The sequence below is a fragment of the Artemia sp. Qi Xiang Cuo genome, chromosome 14 (assembly GCF_049724085.1).
Source record: "Artemia sp. Qi Xiang Cuo chromosome 14, ASM4972408v1, whole genome shotgun sequence".
NCBI lineage: Eukaryota > Metazoa > Arthropoda > Branchiopoda > Anostraca > Artemiidae > Artemia > Artemia sp. Qi Xiang Cuo.
Genome location: NC_142807.1, coordinates 18,845,153 through 18,871,420, shown reverse-complemented (window position 1 = coordinate 18,871,420; position 26,268 = coordinate 18,845,153). Strand labels below are relative to the sequence as shown.

General features: G+C 35.1%; 1 protein-coding gene across 3 annotated transcripts in view; it reads left to right on the top strand.

Moving 5' to 3' along the window:
- LOC148944234 (uncharacterized) overlaps positions 1 to 15,340 on the top strand; it is a 98,586-nt gene extending 83,246 nt beyond the window's left edge. For all 3 annotated transcript variants that reach the window (XM_089100689.1, XM_089100690.1, XM_089100691.1), the window contains exons 8-10: positions 778 to 902; positions 3,723 to 3,873; positions 11,813 to 15,340. In XM_089100689.1, the coding sequence (XP_088956815.1) occupies positions 778 to 902; positions 3,723 to 3,873; positions 11,813 to 11,896 (360 nt within the window). In that variant the 3' untranslated portion in view covers positions 11,897 to 15,340. The remainder of the gene's footprint in view (positions 1 to 777; positions 903 to 3,722; positions 3,874 to 11,812) is intronic.
- The last annotated feature ends 10,928 nt before the right edge of the window (positions 15,341 to 26,268 follow it).

The window sequence follows — 26,268 nt, the reverse complement described above, 5'->3', positions numbered from 1 at the left end:
AAGTTATTTATTTAGAAATTTTGTGATCTTTTTCATTATCTTTTATTTTAAAATCTAGTCCAAAATGACAATATGCGGAGTTTAATCTATTTAGCTAAATATGAAAGCTCCAACTAATCTCTCTTGTTATTGTCGTTCAGATTCCTTTTTGTATCTCACCTCTTCTTCATTTGGAGAAAATTAATAGAAAGCGAAATTACTGCTTAAAATAATTTAAGGAATACAAAAGGATAAAAATTAATTAATTGATTCTTTAATTAATTAAGAGTTTCACTTTCTTTTTTCAACTTTTAATTTTAGACCGACATAAATACATCGCTTATTATAAATTTTATTTTTCTTAATTTTTTTTTTTTTAAGCTTTAGAGTTAAATTTTAAAATATATTTGTAAATATTAACGTCTTTACTTTATTCTGGTTCCTAAGACACATCAAAGCAGTACGAGACTGAAGAAGAGGATAGAAGTATCTAAAAACAAATAGATTTGAACTCAAGCCTGGATATATACAGTATGTCGGTTATATATGTTGTTCGAGTCAGAAGTACTAAATACTTAGTTTTACATCATAGTTTAACAATTTCACACGATTTTTTTTTACAATTTTTTTTAACCTAAATGTTCAATATTATTTCCAAAGCTTAAAGTACTTTAGAGCTAAATAGGAGATTACACCATAAGATAAATTACAAATTACACCATAAGATAATTACACCATAAGATAAACTAAATTACACCGTAAGATAAACATAACGATTTAGCTTATCTTTCTTCCTAGGAGCCTGCTGTTCTTCCCACAGCTGTGACTCAAAAGCCACCAGCACCAAGGCGCCATTTTTTGACAGCAGAAGAAAAGATTCAAGAAGAGATGAAAGAGATGCAACGGAGGGAGGAAGAACTAAAGTATGGTGAATTTATCTAGTAACATTTACAACAGAAGACCAATTTAAAAAGAATAAATAACTAAAAACAAAGTATAAAAAAGGAAAATATTGAAAGAATAAGATAACTTTCAACTTTTGTCCAGAGAAAATATTTATCTTAGATAAATGCATTATCAGGGCGTATCTGGGATTTTGTTCGGGGGGGGGGGGATTGCAAAAAAAATTAAAGAACGCATCAAAAACTTGCTTATATGCATTTTTTCAGGGTTTTACGAGTCAGATAAAAATTTCGGAGGGGGTTCAAACCCGTAATCCCCCCCCCTCCCGACTGGATACGGTATTGAGTATCAAACAGGGGCTTCACTAACTTGGGTACTTAACTGAGCTAGGTGAGTAAAACTATCAGGAATAGGTCTATAGGGATGGTCTATAGGTCTAATTAGGACCCGAAAAGGTGCAATCTTCGCCTGTTCACCCTCCAATTATTCGACAGAATCACAGAATTATTTTTTGCCTAATTTGTGATTAGGTAGCAGCGTATTATCATAAATAATTCACATAAACCATACCTTTATTAATTTGTCCTTTAATTCTAGGTTCATAGAGGAGCAAAATTTGCTTGTTACAGCAATTTAAGCAATTTTAGTTGCCTTTTCCAGCAAATTAATGAGTTGAAAAAAAGGAGCCGCAAAAAGGAGCCGCGGCTCCTCTTTTCCCAGAAAAGAGGAGCCGCAAAATGTACTTTTACTTTTATTTTCGTGTTTGTTTTATTTATATTAGTAAAAAAGTAGTAAAATTATTATAATAGAAATAGCTTCTTAGTAAACTATGAAAAAAGTGGCCCCTGGAAACTAGGGAGCACCAGCATCATTTTTTCCATCATACATACTAGTGTAAATTACCCTCTATAAAAATTATTCTCAAAAAGATTTCGAATTTGAATCGTTTTCTCTTCTTTTTTTGTACCCCACATCCTCTCCCGATTGGCATTAACTCCTTTGCTAACCAAAACTAATAACTTATTTATTTACCACCTCACTTACTAACATACAATTAAAACTTATATTATAAAAAACATTTAAATTTGAAGAGTTAACGCGTAACATAAATATACATAAATACTCTACAGCAACAATAGATTTTCTCTTTGTTGCTAATTGTCTAGACTCATTAAAAAGAGTCAGGTTTTCATTACACTATGCGAAACTAAGTGAAGACGCAATGGCAAAAAAATTACGATTCCCCTCCAAATTTCTGGATTTTTAGAAACAGTTCCGGAAAGAATTCTGGAAACTATTTATTAATTAAAAGTATACCATAATTTTGGCTGTGCTTAGCACAGCTAAGGAAAGTTTGGCCTTCTCCATTCCTAGTGCCCAAGTAAATCAAAAGTCCTAAATACATTAAAATAAAAACACTTTTGGCTCCGTTGACCCATCTTAGTTCTATTTACACCTGAAAACCAATTATTAGTTAAAACTTTGACAGAACCAGGTATATATGTAAAGATTAGGTTCTCCAGACCCCTCTCTCCGCCTGAAATGAACGAAAAATCATGGCAACCATCGAGATGGTTGCCATGAACTGTGCTTCAAGGGTTTTTATTTTGCACATGCTTCATTAAACCTTATCCTATGCATTGCAATGAAGCAAAAATGGTAACCCCCCAGCCACGGTGTCTTCTTTAGCCACGGCACCCGGGGTAGCTGCCCCTGTTGCCCACCACTTTGAACGAATCTGTTTCTTAGTTTCTGTTGGATAAATTTGTAAATAAATCTTAAATCTGAATACAAAATTTCCGGTATTTAAGAATCAAGAATATTTTTTAATATTCAGTGTTTAAGAATCAGTATTTTAATATTCAGTGATTAGTCAATATTTAAGTAAGAATCAGTTTTTAATTGTTCAGTTTTAACTGTTATTTAATAAAACCTACATAGTTGTGTTGTTAGTTGTGTGTTACATAAACCTATGTGTTGTTAACTTAGTTTTTGGTGATTTTTCACCCTCATTTCGTTTTTCTTTTTAAATTGGGTGCCAAATCCTACCGAAAATTGAATAACGGCTTAAGCAGGTCTTTTTCATTAAAAACTGAATTCCCAATTTTTCCCAGTTTTGATAAAACCTACATGCTTGTGTTGTTAGTTGTGTCTTAGATAAACCTATGTGTTGTTAACTTAGTTTTTGGTGATTTTTCACCCCCATTTCGTTTTTTTTTCTCTTGATTTGGGTGCCAACTACTACCAAAAACTGAATAACTGCCTAAGGACGTTTTTTCATTAAAAATTGAATTCCCAATTTTTTCCTTTTTTTTAAACATGTTTAGTTGTGAACTTAACAGTTGTTAAGTACACAGTTGTTAACAGTTGTGTACTTAACAGTTTATTGTCCACTTAACAAATATAAACAATCAGATTTATTTTTGACTTCCCGTAGTGCTTTATGGTGATCAAAAATAAGGTTAGGACAGTGGAAAGTCTTCATTCGCTACAAGTGCAGTCAGAACAAAAAAATATAAAATTTTAGAAATAATTAAAATAAATTAGTATGAGCCAGTCCTATTAATTGAGAAGACAAAAAAAGTAAGTTAGATGGCCTGAAACCAAGGCTGTATCCCTGATTTTTAATCGGGGGGGGGGGGGGTACAAAAAAACTTTAAAAACAACACTGCAAATTTCTTTACATGCATTTTAATTACATTTTTCGGAGTTGGACTAGCATTTCGGGGGCGGGGGGGGGGGGTCAAATCACCTGCCCCCTTCTCTGGATACGACCCTGCCTGGAGCACAAAAGCAGTAGACTTTTAAGCCAAATAAATTAATTTTGAATTTCTTTGTAGGCTACAGAGGATGAGATTTTTAGGCCGGTCCCAACCGGATCTTAGTGAATTCGGAGACAGTGAGCCGCTTTCAACAAAAATAGAAGACGCCACCCCTGAGCCACCGGAAAACGACACAGATGTCGTTACGCGAAGACCTTCACATGCAGTGGTAAGTTACAATGAATGGAAAAATTTATTTTCATATTTTTTAGTATCTGTAGTAGGTTATATATAGGCTATCAGGGTTATGTATTACAATATCGGATAAGAATGCTATTATGAAAAGCAGTTTTAAGATTGTGAAGATGCACTAATTGATGCTGTGAACAAAAAAATTATTTTTTTTTGTGCCAATATCAAAGACAGAAATTTAAATAATAATAAGCTTGGGCTAAATAAGGTTAGCCTATACAAAGACGCTTTCAATATGTTTTTAAATACGGTATATAGGCCATTTAAATTGGGCAAAAAACAAATCTTGCTGAGTTGAGTTGTGGAAAAACAACGAGTTTCGTACCAATAAAATTCCTGAAGCAGTCGTATTGTATGGAATCTCAAATGTTGTGGGATGACGTTACGGGTCTGAGGGCTCCCTGCCTTCTCTATGTGCGTGCGTTTAAATGGGTAGGAGTACGTTCTTAACCGGTATATATAGCCAAATCTTGACATGTTTTTTTTTTATTACGGAACATTTTAGCTTTTATTTTCGACGTAACACCTTAAACTAGGTATTCTTTTCTTTACCTTGTATATTTCAGAGGTCCTCTAGACTTTACACTAATCTTATATAATTGATAAAATAATTTGTAATTTATAATTTTTACTTAGATTTTAGTGATTTAAAAAAAAACTGAAACAAAAATTGTTAAGTATGTATGAATCTTAGTTTCGTTTGTTTTGGAGGAGATTTGATTTGATTTAAATTAAGTTATAATTGTTTGTTGGACGATGAGTGTGATCCCACGGTAGGCTATGAAGATGGTCTGTAGTTGCTGTCTCCGTAGTATTGATATTATTATATATATATATATATATATATTTTTTTGTCTTTCTTTCTTTCTTATTATAGCGAATTTAAATGATGCTATATAGCTGGCGTCTCTCGGATAGTCCCACCTCCTTCTTAAAAAATTCCCTCACACTTAAAACTGAGCAAGGTACCTCAAAATGTCAATCAGATGTTCTAAGGGATAACAAAAGGACCAGATATCAGAAACAGTTTTAGGGCAGGGGCTGGTTGGTTTCCAATCACTTTTGACTTCTAATAAAGGACTAGAACTCTCAATTTCCTATTGAATGAGTATCCTCCGAAGTCTATATGACCACGAGGGGGAAGTTGAAAGAAGCAGCCTCCCCCTCATCCATATGGAATAAATTCTGCTAATTTTGGGGTTTAATGTTACTCTTTACTTTTATTTTGACAGCATAGACCAGAAATATTCCTACAATTTAAGATGGATTAAATATTAATTTCTACTTCCATCCCCCTGTCCCTTCCTTAGAACTCATTCGTATATTTACCTGAAGGCTCAGTGAGAGTTGGAATGTTATGGCATTAAAATGCAGTCTTTGAGGCATCTGACCCCTCCAAACAGGGGCGAATCTCCAGCATTTTATTGGGGGTGGGGGGGGGGGGCAAGAGGGGTCCATATCTGGATAGTCAAAGGGCATGGGATGTATAATATTTTTTTCTCCACATTATTGAGGGGGGGGGGGCAACGGCCCCCATTGCAACCCCCAAACGACGTCCCTGCCTCCAAAGTTTATACAGCCACCCTTCCCATGAAAACTGTATGTTCTTGCCCCAAGGCTGGGAGGTGGGTTGCCGAACCTGAAGGCCTGGTTATTTGATCTTCGGAGTATTTTGAGCAAAATGGACATCTCGAAATTTTGATTGGATGCGTTTGGAGGAAATGGGGGGGGGGGGGGTGTCTCCCTGAAAGACGTGTTCGGGAAGAAGAATGCCTCACTTCTTTAGCTCTATCGGAGAAAATACAAGAAAATGCCAAAAAATGTGAACTTCCGAATATGTTGACGAAAAACGCAAAATTAAACCAGATTCCGAGAATTATTTGCATAAAAAATGCAAATTTAAAAGCCATTTGATAATGTGGAAGATGGTCGGAATAATTTTAGAAAAATAATGTGTGAAGTTGCTGAAGGTGTCTTAGGGAAGAAAGCTAGAACTGCAGCTAAGAATATTAGTCAAAAAGCTTTATGTTTAATAGAAAGGAGAAAGGACTTGCACAACAATTATCTGAGTGATTGATCATATCAAAACAAAAGGAATGTAAAGAAAGTGGAGAAAGCATTAAAATATGAACTAAGGAGGTGTGAAGTGTAGGACACGGATAAAATTATCGAGGATCTAGATGGCGCAACTAGAAGGGATAATAGTATAAAATTGGAATGACATGTTAATAAATTGAGAGGGAGTAGTCAATACGGACTTGGCCCAGTTAAAGAGAGTAATGGGGCCGCAATTAGTGATAAGAAAAAAACTAAAGAGAGATGGGCCGAACATTTTGAGAATTTGCTTAACTGAGAGAGTTGCAGGGACAGATATAGAGGAAAATGAAAAAGTTTGTGATACCTTGGATGTGAAGAAAGTTTTATTTTGTGAGGAAAAATTAGCGACAATATTAATAGGATTAAAAAATAATAAGGCTCCAGGTGCTGATAGGGTGGTAAATGAGTTTCTTAAATATGGTGGCTCTGAGGTTAAAAATAAGCTACTGAAGATTATGAATATGATTTTTTTAAAAGGGAAAGTATCCCTTTTAAAGGGAAAGATATCCCTTTTATCCGGCTCCCCTTGCCACCCCCAGACGACGTCCCTGCCTCCAAAGTTTATACAGCCACCCTTCCCATGAAAACTGTATGTCTTAACAATGGGCAGCTTTCATAGCTTACAGTCCTTGCCCCAAGGCTGGAAGGTGGGTTGTCAAACCTGAAGGCATGGTTATTTGATCATCGGAGTATTTTGAGCAAAATGGACATCTCTAAATTTTGATTGGATGCGTTTGGGGGAATGGGGGGGGGGTCTCCCTGAAAGACATATTCGGGATGAAGAATGCCTCACTTCTTTAGCTCTATCGGAGAAAATAGAAGAAAATGCCAAAAAATGTGAACTTCCGAATATGTTGACGAAAAACGCAAAATTAAACCTGATTCCGAGAATTATTTGCATGAAAAATGTAAATTTAAAAGCCATTTGATAATGTGGAAGATGGTTGGAATAATTTTAGAAAAATAATGTGTGAAGTCACTGAAGGTGTCTTAGGGAAGAAAGATAGAACTGCAGCTAAGAATATTAGTGAAAAAGCTTTATGTTTAATAGAAAGGAGAAAGGACTTGCACAAGAATTATCTGAGCGATAGATCATATGAAAACAAAAGGAATGTAAAGATAGTGGAGAAAATATTGAAATATGAACTAAGGAGGTGTGAAGTGGAGGCCATGGGTAAAATTGCCGAGGATCTGGAAGATGCAACTAGACGGCATAATAGTAAAATATTGTACTGGCATGTCAACAAATTGACTTGGCCCAGTTAAAGATAGGAATGGGGCCGCAATTAGCAACAAGGAAGAATCCAAAGGGAGATGGGCTGAACTTTTTAGGATTTCCTTAACCAAGATAGAGTTGCAGGGAAAGATATAGAGGAAAATGAAAAAGTTTGCAATACCTTGGATGTGAAAGAAGACTTGTTTTGTGAGGAAGAATTAGCGACAGTACTAAAAGGATTAAAAAATAATAAGGCTCCAGGTGCTGATAGGGTGATAAATAAGTTTCTTAAATATGGTGGCTCTGAGGTTAGAAATAAGCTACTGAAGATTATGAATATGATTTTTTAAAAAGCGGGAAGTACCTAAAGATTTTAGGAAAACCTTAATTAACTCACTTTATAAGAAAGGTGATAAAAGTGCGTGTGGTAATTACCGAGGCATTAGTCTGGTCTCTGTAGGTACTAAATTAATAAGTAACATGATACTTTTTAGACTGTGTGATACACTAAATAAAGGTATAAGAGAAGAACGGTGCGGTTTTAGAAAAGGTAGAGGATGTGTCGACCAAATTTTCACTCTTAGGCTAATAATTGAGAAGTGCCCGAGTTTTCAAACACTACCTGAGTTTTTGAAAACCACCCAAAGTATTATTACTTTTTTCTAAATTCTGGGAAGGATCTAACTTCATTGGGGCAACAAAGTGGGGTCTATCAGATCCCATGTACTTGCGGAAGCTCATATGTGGGACGCACTAACCAGAATTTGGGAATGAGATTATTAAAGCACAAAGATTCTATTTCTTCGGCTTTATAGCAAGATTCTAAGTCTGAAGATTTTACTTCAGCCTTTTCAGAACATATTTTCAATTTTCCAGACCATTTTATTTTGTTCGATAATGTCTCTTTGATTTCTAGGGATGGGGGTTTAAAGCAAAATTTTCGTGTAACTCTTGAAATAAAGAAAATCTAATTCAAGAACATTGCTTTGAATCGGGACACAGGTGAATTTGGGCTAAATTCTATCTACGGTAATTTATTAATATCTGACAAAGTAAAGTTGAATTCACACAATGTAGTTGACCTCTGTCCAAGTGTTATATCTTTGAACTCTAATGAACCGAATCCAAGAAGGTCAAAGAGGCTAGCTTCCGCCTTTCCTTTGAAAAGAATTAGAGAATTAAACAATATGTTGTTTTGTTTGATTTTGTATATAAACTTTTGTTTTAAATTGTTTTAGTTTAGTTTTACTACTGATGACGGTCACTGTATATGTCACCGAAATATCTGGTATTTTTGTGAATTTCTATAACTGTTATAATCATCACTGTTTATTAAAAGGATTTTATCCCTATTTGAACTATTATTTATTGTCATGGTAAGGCAATGTGGTCTCCGAAATTATATATAATAAATATAATGTAAGCCTGATTGTGTATTTCATGTGGGGAATCTAATTGTATCATTTATTATTGGTTGATACATCGTCATTAATTTTTTAAAGATTCTATTGTTGTATTCGTTTATACCTACATTTGCCAGTAAATAAATTTCTAATTATTTATGAATCTCCCTAGGGACCTTGAACATACCCCCCCCCACCAATCCAGTTCGAGAAACCGTGTCCTAGCGGAAAGTTTTTTTGAAACTAAATTGTTAGTGATTCGGGTGATTTTAACTATCGTAAGTCCTAGCAAATTTCTTACTTTACGGGAATACTAATTTTCATTTATATTCTTTTGCTACAAGGAATTTGTTTTATGGGTATGATCCTGATTATCATACAACGGTACGTACAGTACACTCCTAGAATTAATTTTTTTATTAATTTTCTAGTAATATAATAATTTCTAGTAATTAGTATCTATTTACTTAGTATTAAGTATATTTAGCATTTAGTTTATGTTAATTTACTTACTTCCTATTTAGTTGTCAGCTTATTAATAACTGGCTAACTATATCCATGGATTTTTTTACACGTTTATTTCTTAGAATTATTTTTCTAATTATAAAATTTTCTTATTTACTTCTAACTTTAATTAATAGTCATGTGCTACAAAAACAGCAACAAAAAAACGTTCACAATATGTACGATCGAAGGAGGAAGCGATATGTGTTTTCCCCGCATATCAAACAGTTCGTGGTAACGAACTGTAAGTAAGGAGCGATCCGGCTCAATGGTAACCGAAACTCTAGAAAACGGTATTTTGATACAAATAGATACGTCAAAAAAATCAGATTTTAATGCTGATTTCAAATATATAAGTTTCATCAAGTTTAATCCTACCCACCAAAAGTTAGGCGCCTGAGAAAATTTGGCTGATTTTCGAAAAAAGGGGGAAAGACCCCCTAAATGTTACAGCACCTTGATGAAAATCACACCATCGTATTCAGCGTATCAGAGAACCCTACTGTAGAGGTTTTAAGCTCCTACCTACAAAAATGTGGAATTTTGTATTTTTTGCCAGAAGAAAGATCACGGATGCGTGTTTATTTGTTTTTGTTTTTTTTTTCAGGGGTGATCGTATCGACCCAGTGGTCCTAGAATATCGTGGGAGGGCTCATTGGAATGGAAATTAAAAGTTCTAGTGCCCTTTTTAAGTGACAAAAAATGGAAGGCAACTAGGCCCCCTCCCACGCTCATTTTTTCTCATAAGTCACCTGATCAAAATTTTGAGATAGCCATTTTGTTCAGCATGGTTGAAAATATTTTAAGTATGTCTTTTAGGATGACTTAATCCCCCAAAGTTCCCGGGGGAGGGCTGAAAGTTATGAACTTTACCCAATGTTAACATATAGTATTGGTTATTGGGAAGTACACAGACGTTTTCAGGGGAGATTTTTCCTGGTAGTGGGGGGGGGGAGGGTTGGGTCGGTGGTTATGTGGGAGGATCTTTCCATGAAGGAAGTTTTCATGGGGGAAGGGACATTGCTATGAAGGGGACGCCGGACTTCCCAGCATTATTTTAAAAAAAAAGATCAGAAATTAAATATAAAAAAACAAGTTTTGCAACTGCAACAGCAGCAACATCAAAACTATAAACGAACAGAAAATATTACATATGTGATTGGGTTCACCTCCTAGTCAATACCTCGGTCTTTAAGCCAAAGATTTTTTAGTACTTTCATAAGAGCTATTTATTCTAATTAACGGCCTTTGTGATTAAGCGATCATTTTTAAAGAATTGGAACAAAATTTGAACTTTCGCTTAAAGAGCAAGACATTGACAAGGGGGCGAACCCCCTAATATACGTATTAAAAATATATGAATATAGAAGTTCGTTACGTAAGTTAATTCGTAAGTTACGTATATTTATTACTAATAAAAACTTTCGTAAATAAAATTAAACATGTTTCGAGAAAGCCCTTTAACTAAATAAAAGTAAATTAATATGAAAATTTTGTTTTAATTATTCATGTACGGTGAGCCAAGATCAAAACCTGCATTTATTCAAAAACGTTCGAAAATTAAATAAAAAAACAAGTTTTTTTTAACTGAAAGTAAGGAGCGACATCAAAACTTAAAACGAACAGAAATTATTCTGTATATGAAAGGGGCTGTCCCCTCCTCAACGCCTCGCTCTTTACGCTAAAGTTTGACTTATCACAACTCTATTTTTTTAAAATAATAAAAAACTTTAGCGTAAAAAGCGAGGCGTTGAGGAGGGGACAGCCCCTTTGCGCCCTAAAGAGCCCCTGTGCATAATGTTTACCAACTTTCTGAAGGGACAGACTTTTCAGGGAAGATATAATTTTAGAAGTACTGTTGTGCAAAAGTATAAATGAAATTGTGAAAGTGGGAGCCTTTAGGGGGTGATAGCCCCTTCAAGTTACGGCTGCCTTACATATCATATTAAAATGACTGGAAAAATAAAGAATTTTTTAAATGAAAGCAAAGACCGATGTTAGAACAAAAGATGAACAAGAGTTATTCTATATATTGCCCCCTCAACGTTCCACTCTTTGCACTAAATTTTCAAGTTGCAAATATTGATCGAACTTTCAATAAAGAACAAGAATAATATAAAACGTAAGGACCGAGTAGCTTAGAGGGCAGCTCCATTATGTTTAGGATAATATGTGTTCGTTTAAGTTTCAATGCCAACCTTTACTGCCATTTGAAAAAAAAAACTCTTGTTTTTTTCATTTAGTATGAAAGTGTGAAAATGAGTAAAATAAAACTCAACCAAAGTGAACACATTTTGTATCGTAAAAAGCCCTAGTCCTGAAGCCCAAGTTTTTATTATCTAAACTACTAAAAATTTAAAAATTATTAAGAATTGTTAATTCATAAAAATTTAAAATATTTAATTTAAATTACCTTAACGAATTCATATACTGCGCTTCTTAACGCCAGCTGAAGTATTCATTTTTGCTTTCTCTCATTCATTTAATTGCAACAGAGAAAGGTTTTATCAAATTTGTTTGAGTTACGCTTATTCTCTTAAACTTATTCTGTTAAAAAAATAGAAGACTTTATTTTTTTACGGTTTGGACCAGGTATCCGAGATACGGGAAGTAAATGCTATGATAAAGGGGGGCTGTGAAGAGGATTTTGAATACGTTTAGTTTGAATTTAATCCAGATTTTATCTTCAATTTCAGAATGCTATAACTACAGCAGCCAAGAACCAGAGAAGGAAGAGTCATCTAATTGCAGAATGGGAGAATCGTATTCAGCAGAGTTGAAGCTTTAACGTTTTTTGTCGTGCAATTGTGATATATTTTTAAATTGGAGATTAATCAGAATTAGGTCTTCAGGAATTGCCTTTATGCAAAAAAAAATCAATACTTAACAATCATAGGTGCCCATAAGGGGGGGGGGCTCTAGCCCCTCCTGTCTGAATGATGCTGCCTTATATTTTTATATTTTTGTTTTGAAATTTCTATTATACAGCATTGGGAAAGCCGACTAGATTAGATAAGCCACCCCCCTAAAATTCGGCTTATGGGCGCCCATGTTGACAATTGCTAACTTTAGTTGGTCATTAGTCCTGCAACTTGTGAAAACTAAGCTTGAATAGTTAAAAAATATTAAGCTCCTCCTACCTGCACAAAGGAAGGGGTTTTACTACTGGGGTTGGTTTAAAGAAACCATCCCCCCCCTTGTAGAATTGAAAAACAACGGCCTGAAAATTGAACTTTGTGTTGGATTTTGACCCCCCAGCCCTTTAACTTACACCTATTTATCCTTTATCTAGAATAAAGAAGGTTTAAAAAATAGGAGAATGATAAATGCAAAACTTGCATTTTTCTTTTTTTATAAGGCAATTCCCCGGGCAACGAAAGAGTTAATTGTTCATAGGTTGTTGTTTTTGTTACTTTTTGTCTGTTTCAGCTTTAACATAATTTATTTGGGACAAAGTAGATTTTTTTTCTTTTCTGCTTATATATAATCTATATATTACAAATAGAGTTTCAACCTTTGCCATGGATGTTTTACTTTCAAAAATATTTCAGCTTTAACGTAGTTTATTTTGGAATGAAGTTATTTTTTTTTCTTTTCTGCTTATATAAAATTTATATATTACAAATAGATTTTCAACCTTTGCCATTGATGTTTTGGTTTCAAAAAATATTTCAGCTTTAACATAATCTATTTTGGGATGAGTTGAATTTTTTTTTCTTTTCCACTTATATAAAATCTATATATTACAAATATAATTTCAGCCTTTGCCATGGATTTTTTAGTTTCCGAAAATATAAAACAATTATCTATACGAGATAATTTGCTACTATTTATTCATTATTTGTTTTTTTTTATTCGTTCAAATTCATTAAGTTGAAATAATTTCTTTCCTTTTAAATTACTGCTATGCAACTGCGTTTCCAGGATTCTTGTTCGGGGCCCCGACCCCCCGCTGGATACGGCCTTGTGATCTTATGTTTTTTCTCAATTCAAACCAAGCATTCTGATGAGAAAATTCGTTGAAGCTTTCTTGTCCGTTAAAATCCATTTTTTAATCCGAATTTTTTTGTCTTTTCACTTGTTTTGAATCATAGTTGATGAAAAGAATTACTATTACTGTTCTGAATCTTTTAGTTTCCATGGATATGAAACAAGTATTCTGACGAAATAGTTATTCCAGTTGACCACAAGTTATGCTTCCTTAGCTAATTATAATTTATAACTGTTACTATATCTACAGGAATAAGATTATAGAACGGGCCATTAATTTGAGCAAGTGTTTTATTGATGATCTTCTTAAGACTCGTCAGTGACCTATCTTTGATTTGGTTCGCCCTTTGCTGCTTCTAACACAGTATTCCTTCAAATCCAGGATTAATAAATTCATAGACATGTTTGATTTAGAATCTCTGTCGGCACGAAAAGGTGTTTTGCTATTTGATTTTTTTCTGTAGACATAGCGGACGTTTGATTTGTAAAAAGCTGGCATTATGCCAGCGTTTTGTCGTCTTTTAACGACAGAAAAACATTTCCAATGTTTCCCTTGTCGAAAGAGAAATTATGAATTAAAGCGGCAAATTCAAAATGGAAGGTGAATTAATGATATTGGCTTAAAAACACGGTTGGTTTGTTTGTGGTCAAGAATTGTAAGGGCTTAATTTGCAATTGGACAGGTGGAGAGGCAACTGCCCCTCCCAGACCTCATTTTGTCTCCCTCCACAGAACCCAGTTCCCCCTCCCCAGCTGAAATTGAGTTTATTCCAAAATCATGTCAAAACTAAGATAAGCCTGCATAATCCAAGTATCTAAAGAAACGGGTCAGTTTTCTATAGTATATCTTACCGTTATGGTACTATATGGCTCATTTTTCAGTTTTCAGTGTCGTTTTCCCTTGATTTGGGAAAATTGGCTCCAACTCCCCCCTCCCAAATTTTGACAAAATTACGCCACTGTAGTAAGGAGCACTGGCATCAATTAATTAACGGACAAAAAGTAATGCAATATTGGATAACATTAAATATGAAACTATAGCCAAAAAGTGTGTTCTATTTGCTATCCCAAGTCGACATGATCGACATCAAATTTAATAATTAACGAATACGATGATCAATTGTTGGTTGACTTCAATATGCTAAATCAAACGCAGCTCATATCTGCTACTTAGTTTTTTTTTCTAAAATGAAGTGAACCTTATGAGAGACTTCTCATCAGTCATGTGTTTGCTTTGTTACACCCTCTGCTGCTCTTAACAATAAAACGCTTTCATCCTGGAATTACTAATATGGATTTTCTCCTTTGCTTCCTAGTTTTTTCCGTCTAAAACTGGTTGCAATTGTTATGACCCACCCCCTTTTACGCCAACTTAGAAAGAAGATGCAACCTTTAACTTCTGTTAGATTTCTAAGCTGCTGTGCAAAGCATATAAGCAGCAACATTTTAAAAGTGAGTACATTCACCAATATAATACGACAATTTCAAAGAAATAAAAACGTTAATGATCCCGAATGATAAGCAGTTTCAGGGTATAAAATGTAACATCGAATACTATGATTTGTCTCAGAGAAAATATTTTGATTGGAATTTCTAAACCCTATTAATTGAGCAAACTTTATAATTGAGAAAAAACTTTGACTATTTGTCGGCAACATTCTCTCGCTACTCATACTTGCCCTCTATGTAGAGAACCAAAATGTCTTCATTGGCACAATAAAAATACATCTTCTTCTTCTGTAAATATTAAATTATTCTTAATCGAGGCATAACTATTTTTGTAAAGAATAAAGCTCTTAAAGTGAATGTCAAGAAACCTTGACTTTTAGGAGTTAATATTTTACCGAAGCCTTCTCGCTCAAGCCCCAACTTAAAAGTACACCTTGTTCCATCAGTAATTTAAAATAATTTCTTACTGAGATATGGCTTTCCTATTGCGAAATAAGTTTATTTGATTTCTTCATGTTTCTAAGATTGAAATGAAACTTGAGATACATTTTTGTCTCTTAGAAATATACGTTGTGCTCTAGACTACGTTCTCGAACGAATAGCGTTATTAGAGCATATCATAGCTGTGTTAAATAGTTTATTTGTTGCTATTTTCTGTTTATTTTGGAAAATTGGAGTTATTTATTTTTATTTCTTTGCTAACACATTAAGCTAGTGCAATTTATGTCCAGGTTCCTTTCATATTAATGAAGTATTAGTTTACTTAAGGGAATAATAAAATATAAAAATAATCTTGTGTTGCTGTGTTGTACTCTCCGTATCAGTTTAGAAAAAACAAGAGTTGGAATAAAAAAGGGCGGAAAAGTCGTGCTAATTATTAGAAATTGCTAAATTAGGGATCAATTAATTAGTGTGAAATGTGGAACATTATAGCATTATATCCACTTTCATCGAACACTGTTGAACTGTCTTCCGCGCATGTGCCACAGTCACTAAATTAAAGTGATTGCACTAATCACAACACAGAACCCTATGACGGAACTAACAACTCAAATAAATAAGAACTTTCTAGAAAGCAAAATGTGGGTATTTTGGCTATATAGCTTATAGCCTAAAAAGAAGAATAGCCATAAGAATATCTCTGCAATAAAAAAACACTCTAACAACTAACAACTAACAATAAAAAACTAACAACCAAGTTCTAAAGTCAAAATACAAATATTTCAGCTACAAAGCCAATAGCCATCCTTAGCAAAATCGAAGTAATACTGAACGATTAATGTAAAATGAGTCACAGTTAAATGCTGTATAGAACTTTTCCTAAATGCAAATATTTTGGCCATATCACCTGCAGCCGTCCTCAGTAAAAAAGAAGGACTAACAAAAGTATAATCATAAGAACAAGGGAACAAGCAAAACTCATCAATAGCAATCAAGTTTCATATACACTTTTTCCTACACAGCCAAATATGAATGTTTTGGCTACATTCAAATTTATTGTTTTAAAACCTAAGGGGGCAAATTTGTCGTTTTTTCATTTTTCTTCAATGAAAATACCCCCTCCCACCAAAAAATGTAATAAAAGTGCTCCCCCTCCCCAAAAAAGGATTCGTTGTATCCAGGGAGGAGCACAGGCTCAAAATTATCCTTGTGGTTCTATCCTTGTTGTTTCTTCATTATTATTATTTTTTTCGTTTCGTAGTGGTGAGTCATAGTGATGATTTCATTCCTAATAGTGATGGAAGTAATAAACCCAGAAATTATCAGAGGGAATTAGTACATCCAGCTGACAGGTTTTTGATTGACCCCAAAGGATAATATAATAAATGAACCCCAAAAGTCAATATATGAATTTGGACATATATCCATTACCCGTCCGTATTAAAACATTGAACAACTAGACAAAATTTAAACGCAAAATCAAAATTGGAATAGCTTTAAGTCTTTACTTCACAGAAGTTTAGTAAATACTAGCTACTTTATCTATGGGTTTTTAGCTCCAAAAAAAGTCTTAAAACCCACAAAAATCAACGCAAAAAAAGGAACAGTATGTTCTCTTGGGAGCAGTTAAATCCTTAAGTAACTTTCATTTTAGGCAAAGCGCTTGTTTTTCAAAATTCTCGAAACAAGCGAATATTATAAACAAACTTATTTACGTTGTTTCTGTGGATATATGTTGCAGAAACTGCAAAGCAATAATCTATTAGTTGTTTTAAGTTTTAACTTGGCTCTTTACTTCCATCAGAATTTTCTTTTGAATAAATGTTGTTCCGTTTTTATGTTTTTTAAATATATATATATTTAAAAAAACTTAAAACCCCGAAATCAAGGCCGTGTCCAGGAGGGGCGTTAGGGGGTTTGACCCCCTTCCGAAATGTTTGTCCAGCTCGTAGAAACATAACAAAAATGCATATAACCAAATTTTTGATGCGTTTTTTAAAGTCTTTTTTTGCTCCCCCCCCCCCGAAAAAATCCTGGATACAGCCCTGCCCGAAATATATGTTTTCGGGACCGAAAAAGTGTATTTCGGTCCCAAAACGTACATACAATCTCTGTTCTTTATTTAAACGATAGTTTTCCAGACTAATATCTTTTATATTTCAAGGAAATTAGTAGAGCCTCTTGAACGAACATTCCTAGGATTACCTCAAATATTTTTTTCATGAAAATCTTTGAAAGTTTCATTTAAAGGAATTAGTTTAAAACACAGAAAAATTAAAAATTTCAAAAATTTTTGTAAGTTCTAAAAAAACATACAAGAAAAAGAAGAAATTAAATCTAAGATATTAAAAAAATAAGAATTTAAGATATTAGAAATTGAGTTATAAAAAATTATAAATAATAAAGAAAGCCTGTCCGGAAAGCGATTTGTCTACCCTAGGCACCTAAAATTTGTTTATAATCTAAAAAATTAGTAAAAGGAGGAGTAAGATAAAGAGAAAATAAAGCAAAATAGCAAATTAATGACATGGTAATGACAACTATGTGAAATTAAAGAACCAGATAATGCGATGATGCGGATCCAGCTATAGGCAGGAATGAAAGACAGATTTACGTTGATAATGGTACAAATAGGCAGATAAGCAATATTTTTCTATTTCAATAAGAACTTGGCAAACAAAAAATGAATTTCCAATACTAGAAATAACGAATACAATTTAGACTAAGATCCCTTCCATGAAATGAAAGATGAAGCTGAGACAAACACACATAAACAATAAAAATAAAGAGAACTGGTATGGTCACAAGTTTCGAATAAATTTTTGCGAGACTGCTATTAGGCTAATAGTACAGTTCTTTTTGGTTTTTTTCTACGAAAATACCAAAAAAGCCATTTTTCAATAAAAATACCATTTTTTCAAAATTAGTGGGGATGGGGTAAAAAATCTTCCGGAAGTGCAACGCCCCGCACCCTCTCCCTTCCTCATTAGGAGCCACTGTTGCCTGGAATGCTCATAGGAGAACAAATTATGGAAAAAACTGCCAAAAGACTTGAAATTCCTAGAGGGAGGAGTTTGTTGGAGAAGAATTAGAAGAGGATTGTATAACTAGAAGAGTTAGAAGGGCTTGTATAAAGCTCTTAAATATTTCTTCGATCAGTTGATTATGTCAGAATTTTCGGTCACTAGTATTTGCCCAATTTGGTCAGAATTTTTAAAGGGGGAGAAAATAGCACCCTGTTCTAGCAAGATCCTTCACGAGAGTTAAAATGAGGTGGTAGAATTTTTATCTGTAAAAATTAAATCCATTTTGACTCATAAAAAGGGCACCAGAAGTTTCAATATCTAATCAAACGAGCTCTCTTCGAAGCTCCTGCGACAACTCCTTTCACCAGGGTTACCAAATTTTTGGTTCACGAATATGTCCCCTGAGCATTCAAAAATATGTCATTGGTAGCCAAAATATGTCCATGTTTTGTCTAAAATATGTCCATCTTTAAATCTCAGAAACTATAGGTTATTTTTCTTATCACTTGGGGTATTGACCAAACGACGCTTTGTAAACCTCTTTCAAAGCGGCCAATTGGGTATTGACCAAAAGACGCTTTGTAAACCTCTTTCAAAGCGGCCAATTAACGTAAAATATAACGAAAATGAAAAAGAATCATTTAATACGAGCACAAAACTCATAAGAACGTGTAAACACTAAAAAATAACTTGTGGGGGCTTAAGGCTAATCTTCTAACGATAATTCCTCTTGAAAGTTATGGCCAGCATGAGAGTCAACATTATCTCTTCCTTTGCTAGCCTTTTGCCAATCGGAGTATTTCTTGCACATTTAAAAATGTATAATCCAGGATTGTAGCGACGTTGCAGAACACCAAATTAGTTGCATCAAACAACTAGTTGTTTGTATTAGTTGTTACCATTTCGTAATTTGGTCTTGATAAAACCAAGTAGCATAAATTGTCTTTCAGCTGCTGCCAAAGAGTGGGCAGGCCACATCATGGGCGCCCATAAGCTGAATTCCAGGGGGGGCAAACCTGGTCGAATTGGCACTTTTAATGCTATATAATAGAAATCTTAGAACAAAAATATAAAACTAAGGCAGCATCATTCAGCCAGGGAGGGGGGGGGGCGGGGGCCATGCACTCCCCCTTATGGGTGCCGATGGGCCACATAACATCATCATTGAATAAAAAAAAATCGTTGTAATTTTCTTCCCCCTTGGCATCTTTACTTTTTCTTAAGGCAGACCAGAAAACAGAAGGATTCACTTCTGCAGTGGTTACGCGAATACCATGTTCTTTTTCGTCAAAAATTGAGTTCCAAAGTTCGTCAAGATCGCTTCTGGCCGTCTCTTGTTAAAATTCAGTTTCCCAACCAAGTGGGGCAACCGCCTGGGCAGACACAATTCTGCCGTTCTCTCCACCAAGGACAATTTTAGGATCCAAAAGGGACAGTGCTTTCAATGTTTCGTCTTTGTGGTCAATTCTACTTCTGTTTTGGCTAACAAGTTCTACCATGTACACTAAACAGTGCTCATGGGCGCCCATAGACTGAATTTTAGGGGGGGGGGCTTACCTTGTCTAATCGGCACTTCCAGTGCTATATAATTGAAATCTCAAGACAAAATATCATGGGCAGCATGATAGCGCTGCCTAAGTAAAGTGTGATGTGGGCACAATATATTGATTTTTTTTAGACCAGGGCACTTCTTATAGAAAGAAATGAGAACTTCAAAAGAACTTCTCATACTTCTCATAGGAACTTCAAAAGAGCTCATGGAGGGCAGCCAGCTCCTCCTCCTCCACGTCAATCACTTCCTCAAACACATCCAATCAAAATTTTGAGATAGCCATTTTGTTCAGTGTAGTTTAAAGGTCTGGAAATTATGACTTTGAGAATGACCCCCCCCCCACAACCCTCAGAGCAAGGGTTATAAGTTATGCCGTGTGGGGATCTAAGGTTTTTTATAGGAAGGGAGCTCATTTGATTGTTAATCGGATGTCCTCCTGTCGTTTTTAACGGTGAAAAATGGATTGAGGTTATCCAGGCCTCTCCCCATACACCGACTATGTCCCCAAACATCTTTAGTCACCACGTTTTAGATAGACTGTTTATTCCGCGTAGCTGTATGGTTCCCACAGTCCGTCTTTGAGGATGAGCCCCCCCCCCAATGTAGCCCTCAGGTAAGTTACTCTCTGGGGGCATATAAGGTTTTTATAGAAATGGTGGTCGTATAAACTTCAAAGAGGGCTCATTGGACTGGTAATCCGAAGTTACAGGGCTCTTTTCAAGAGTCAAAGTGATGAGAAGGCAAATAGCCCCTCCCCACACTCACGCACACGTCGTATTTTCCAGAAACATATGTTATAAAAATTTCAAGATGATCATCTTTTGTCGTAGAAAATTCGAAAAGGGCTCATTCAGCTGGTAATTGGAAAGGATAATACCTTCTTTAATAGTCAAAAGTGATTAGAGGGCACTCCCCCCACGCCCATCATTTCACCAAACACTGCCAGTCAAAATCTCGAGATAGTTATTTTGTCTGACGTAGTTTAAAAGTCCAGAAATTATGACTTTGAGGATGAGAACCCCCTTATGGTCCTCAGGGCAAGGGTTGTAAGGTATTCCCCGAGGGTATTTAAGGTTTCTTTAAAAACGGGGGTCGTATACACTTTGGAAGGGGCTCATTGGATTAGTAATCGGATGTTGAAGAGCTATTTTAAGAGTCAAATTTATCGGAGGGCAGCTATATCCCCCCCACGTCGTAAGTAGGGATGACCCTAGTACTCGTGAAGGGACTCCATATATAGGCATAGAATCCCTAGGGAGAACACATGTGCTGTCAGTCCAAACGGGACTCCATATATAAGCATAGACTCCCTAGGGGAAATGGATTTCCGAGAAATTGATTGCGTAATCGATTGGAATTGATCCAAGAAAGGAGAATTTATTCAAGGGTTATCGATCTAGTCTAATGAGGTCAAGGTCATTTTATTTGTTGTTTTTCATGGATGTCAATAGCAATTTATGCATGTTTTTATGGTTTTTCTCGCTGAGAATGAAAAAACAGGATTTTTCTCATTTTGATATATTTTCAAGGTCGATTTATTTGTTGTTGTTGTTTGTCCAGGTGTACGCTAGGGGGAATGTATTGATTCAGGACTCGACTAGGGGAACTAAATTTCCAAGGTCAATTGATTTGTTGTTGTTGTTCGTCCAGGTGTACGCTAGGGGGAATGTTTTGATCAAGGAATAGGTAACAAGAAGTACTTGCCTGCTTTTAGACTATTCAGAGAGTCGGTTATAAATCTATATAAACCAAAATGAGGGCTGGGTACATATTATTGGGAGTGGATTTCAGAGAATTTGAGGAAAAAATTTTTGCTATAGTTCATATTAGTCTGTGAATAGAATTAAAAGGAGTGAGAACAGTTTGACTTTACTCATTTGGATATATTTGTGCTGATGATAAGTGGAATGTTTACCCTATTAGAAGTTGATAGTGGAGTTGGTAGCCATAATACAAGAGCACCAAACGTTGCGGTGGAAATCACGAGAGGATCACGGCTTTGTCTGTAATGGGATGAAGTATATGCAAGATATGGGATATCCTTGAGCAAATTTAAAATGGAGGATCAATTATGTTTCGCTGCAAAAGTTGATATAGCACATGTGAATACACTTCAATGTGCTTTAAGTGCATTAGTGAAACATATCGAAAACAATAAACAGTATCACTAATTGTATATGCTTAGTATTATTGTTGTAATTATTCAATAAAATTGTTTCAAAATCGAAAATGTTCCCTTTCTTTTGTTGTTAGAATGTTAGACTAACGAATCATGGTTATTCTAGAGTCAGCAGTCAGAGTGATAGGATTGAAAAATGAATAAATTCGAGAAAGAGAGAATTAGATTGAATCTAGTACTTATGGAAAAACATTTGATTTTTGATGATGAATTTATCGAGTTATCTCTTCAATGAAGGATATTTCCTGTGGAAACACTTGACGATATAATGAAAACTGATTCTCCTCCAGTGCACTATTATAAGAAGCTGTGTCAATGTGACTCAAATGCTTATACTCAATTTATTGATATATTAATTGGAACAAGGCAGAATAATATCGTGGATACACTTTTGAAAACATTGCCAATAGATTCAATGTAGATGAACCCCCGCACCATTCGAAAGAGGTGACGTCACAGAGTTACTCCTTTCCCATTCCTCCACCCTGAATTTATCCGTCAGCAGGGACGATCAGTTTCGTTTTAGCTGTGAGAGAGAGTTGACATCGGAAACTAATAAATGTTCTATACATGTCCATTATGCATGTACACTCTTGGCAGTTGGACTCAATGTGAGAATTGTACAATTATTGATGACTATAATGAAAAGTGCAAATTATGTAATCCTTGTAAATTACATAGAGGTTAAGCAGTACAAATTAAAGGATGTAATGCATTTTTTGAAGAGATTTGTGACTCTCACCCTAGAGAACATCTGTGCTCCAATTGTCTCTATGATAAATGTGATCAGTGGGAGAATACTCACCCCCCTATGATTAGAATGAATCCCAAACATGATTTCAGTTTATTTCTACGAGATTGGTATCGTCGTGGATTTAAATTATTCTGGGAAGAGGAGCCAGGTCTATGATTCAACTGTCGGGGTAACAAGACAATTTGGTTTCTACTTCATCGTTGTGACGACACTGCCTATTATGACTATAAACCTAGTGATTTTTATTTGGCAGTTACCGAATGTGATTCACCATTTGAAAACACTGTACGTGATATTGCTTCAAATAGACAGATTGAAACTCGTGAATTTCATAATATGAATGCAAATAGTATCATTGACTATGCAAAGAGATATGACAAGAGTGAAGTTACATTGTACTGTAGAAAATGTGACCCTGACTTTGCAGTCAATCAAGATCAATATACAGTGAATCCAAATGATTTACCAGCATCATTGGTTCACGACAGTTGTCTATACACCGATGAAGAAGAAATCTAAAGTGAATATTTAAAGACATTGTTGTATATATATATATATATATATATATATATATACGCATTTTATTAATAAACAAATTCACAAACATTTTTAAAGTAATTTACTCTTAGGGCACTGAAATCAATACTACACTGGCCTAAGAGGATATTTTCCATTAGAAAGTTACTCAGGCGTAGATTGTCTCCATAAATGTTGAGAAACTGGGCTTAAGTGTAACTACGACATCGGAAAACAAAATATAATAGTGCAAGGAAGCCAGAGCTTTTAGTTTTCAGATCCTGCACTCTCTTCCGATTTTGAATAATAGTTTTCCCACCGCTCTCAATATAGTTTCTGATGTGGGGTGCGTAAAATGTATAGGGTAGACTAAGAGGATCAAAAAATTCAGTCGTCTTCATTGTTTGAAAGATGCACAGCCAATGACCCGTCAGCACAGTCGACGGACTGCTATTAACAATAATTAAGGTATTGTTTCCACTTTGAATTTTTCCAAGAAAGTCCGAGGGTAGACAATAGGATTTGTACTGGGACATATAGGGATCCATATTAAATACATTGATAATTTGACTGGTATTCATGGTGCCAAGTCTAGTAGAACACTGCCTTCGGGAGTGATTTCCCAATAGGTTTCATATTGATTTAGTGAGATTAGTGCAATACTCTCAGCCAATGGGTCAGCAAATGTACACTCTAAACGCACACTCCCCGTACGTACTATACTCATATCCTGCGTGCCAGACAAATCTAGTACAATGATACTATGTGTTTTAGTAAACATATCTTCGGTTATACCATTTTCAAATAGTTGCGAATCATGATCTAGGGTTTGCATGGTCAACTCATACAATGTTCTATAGGATTTATCAAAAGATAGATTGTAGAGTGGGATACCGTTTACTTTGCACACAAGAGATGAAAGTCCAAACATCTCGAATTTATGTGGGCATCCAGTCCACGATCCTATTGAACTAACGCTTTTTACAAATGCCAAAGCGAGTTTTGACGAAATTTCGCCATTGATAAAGGATGAGTCGGTGAAGGTGCGTGACCCCATGGTAATATGACGTAGATTGGTGATTGTATGAGGAAAAAGTAGTTTAATATTATTTCCACTGGCTCTCAGTTTTTCCACTGCCAAAGCAACTGAACTCATAACTTTTTGTTTGCGTACATGAAGTATTGCCGAGGTGAGGGAGAGAGTTACATCAGGATTGGTAGCAAGTTATTTTCTCAATATGAAATTGGATGGTGCAAGCGTCAGTTTTATATCCACTTTAACATTGGGTGGTAGCCATTGGGGTATATTAAATATTTCATGATATATTGTTCCAACTAGATGTAATTCGCTAGTTGTAGCATTTTTAAGTTCATCTGTACTATCAGTATTAGTAATATATTCACATCCATTGGATGTGTCTCTCAAATTCTTGTATGACTTGGGTGCCATCAGCATGAATTGCATATAGCTTGTATAATTTGAGAGATTGTTGCTTGCGCTCACCAGTGTGCCATTTATGTAGACACTAATTTGACGAAATAAATTATGTAATATACAATTTTCATAAGATATTCCATCAGCAAGAATTAATATTAAATTATTTACTTTTCGGACATTTATTCGCACATCTATAGACGTCGACAACGAGTCAGTTGAGTCATTTGTCTTGGGCTGGACTTGAAAGTGAATAATATTATAAAGGGGTTGTTGTGTGTAAACTTGGTTATAGTGTCCCCATTTGGCAATTGCAACGACATTTTCAGCGTTAAAAAGAGTCAATGAGATGGTTATTGAAGGTTGAGAATCCTTATGTGGTAGGTAGGACATCTTAGGAAAAGAAATCTAGTTTCGATCTAACAATTCTCTTCCTTGGGCTTCTTCTTCTACTGTTTACAATCCGTGTTGGCTTTTTCCTTCTTCTCTTTGACTGGGGGGATGTCTTTCGTTTCCGACCTGAGTAGAGACTGATGAGCGATGCACTGTTTCTTGAAATTTTTAAACCTTCTCCATTTTGTTTTAATTCTTCGCGAAGGGTTCACGCACCGGACATAAGATTTTCCGTAGCGCTTTTTTTAAAAGCCTTACCAAAGCCCCAATCGTATAGTATAGAGAATGCAAAGCCTGTCACAGCCGGTACAATATATTTTCTAGCCAATGGTAGTGAAGAGCAAAACAGCTTAGCAAGCCAACTGCCAAGACCATAGCCAGACATTGTACGTAGCGCCCTTGTAATAGTCCATTCCATTGCCCTGTTGTTTTGGGCCAAGAGTATTAACATAGCAGTCAATATCAGGACAAATGAATACCACTTTTCTATTAGACATCTTGTTGTTGAACGATAGGAGAAAAATGGCATGTAATCACAGCTAAACCTTTTCAAATTGCTAGGGGATCACCCAAGTCAGTTAATAGTGTTATCTAACTGATTTCCAAATATGAAGTGTTTACGGGAATATACTGAAGATGCTTTATATTGTAGTGGTCAATATGTTAATGATTGGTTTGTAGTTCAAAACCTCGTAGGTGAGGAATGTTTGAATTAACAAACCGGAAGGTATCCACAAGCGAAGCGCAAAAAAATATGCATGTGTCCGCAGAGAAGACAAGCGAGTTTTCAGTAAAAATGAATTAATGTTTCAAGTACTTTTACCATTGATTATATTGAGCTTAAAGCCAAGAACATCCTTTAGATTATCATTGAGAATAACCTTTTCATTGGCAATAGGTGAAATAATGTAGATCATGCCCTCCTCCTTTGAATAGTTGAAATGAAAAGCTCCTTTTTTACGAGCGGGAATTCTTTTATTAATAGAACGACATAAATCATTCATACAGGTGAGTTCCTCGTAGGGTAATTCAATATATGGATAATCCATCCAATTGATCTTTTGAATTTGTTCTTGATCACCTGAGGGTGGTGGCGGCCAGTCATAGGGTCTAATTTTTATTTCATATTTACGATCTTTTCTCAGGGATGTCATAGGTATTTTTGAGAATACAGTCGAAAAGAGCCACTTCATACTTTCCGTCGAATTTGATGGTGGGAGAGAGTTTCGTCCAAAAATCACTTGTTCTATTCAAGTCATTGTAGAGAGGATCAGAAACATTGGACATGAAAGTCACATAGAAATCATTGGGCATTGTTAATGTCTTCAGCATTGACCCAAGAATCAAAACCAGAGTTGTATCCTAGCCAGCGCACAAGCAACTGTCTCTTGCCCCTACGAGTACGACTCTTTAATAT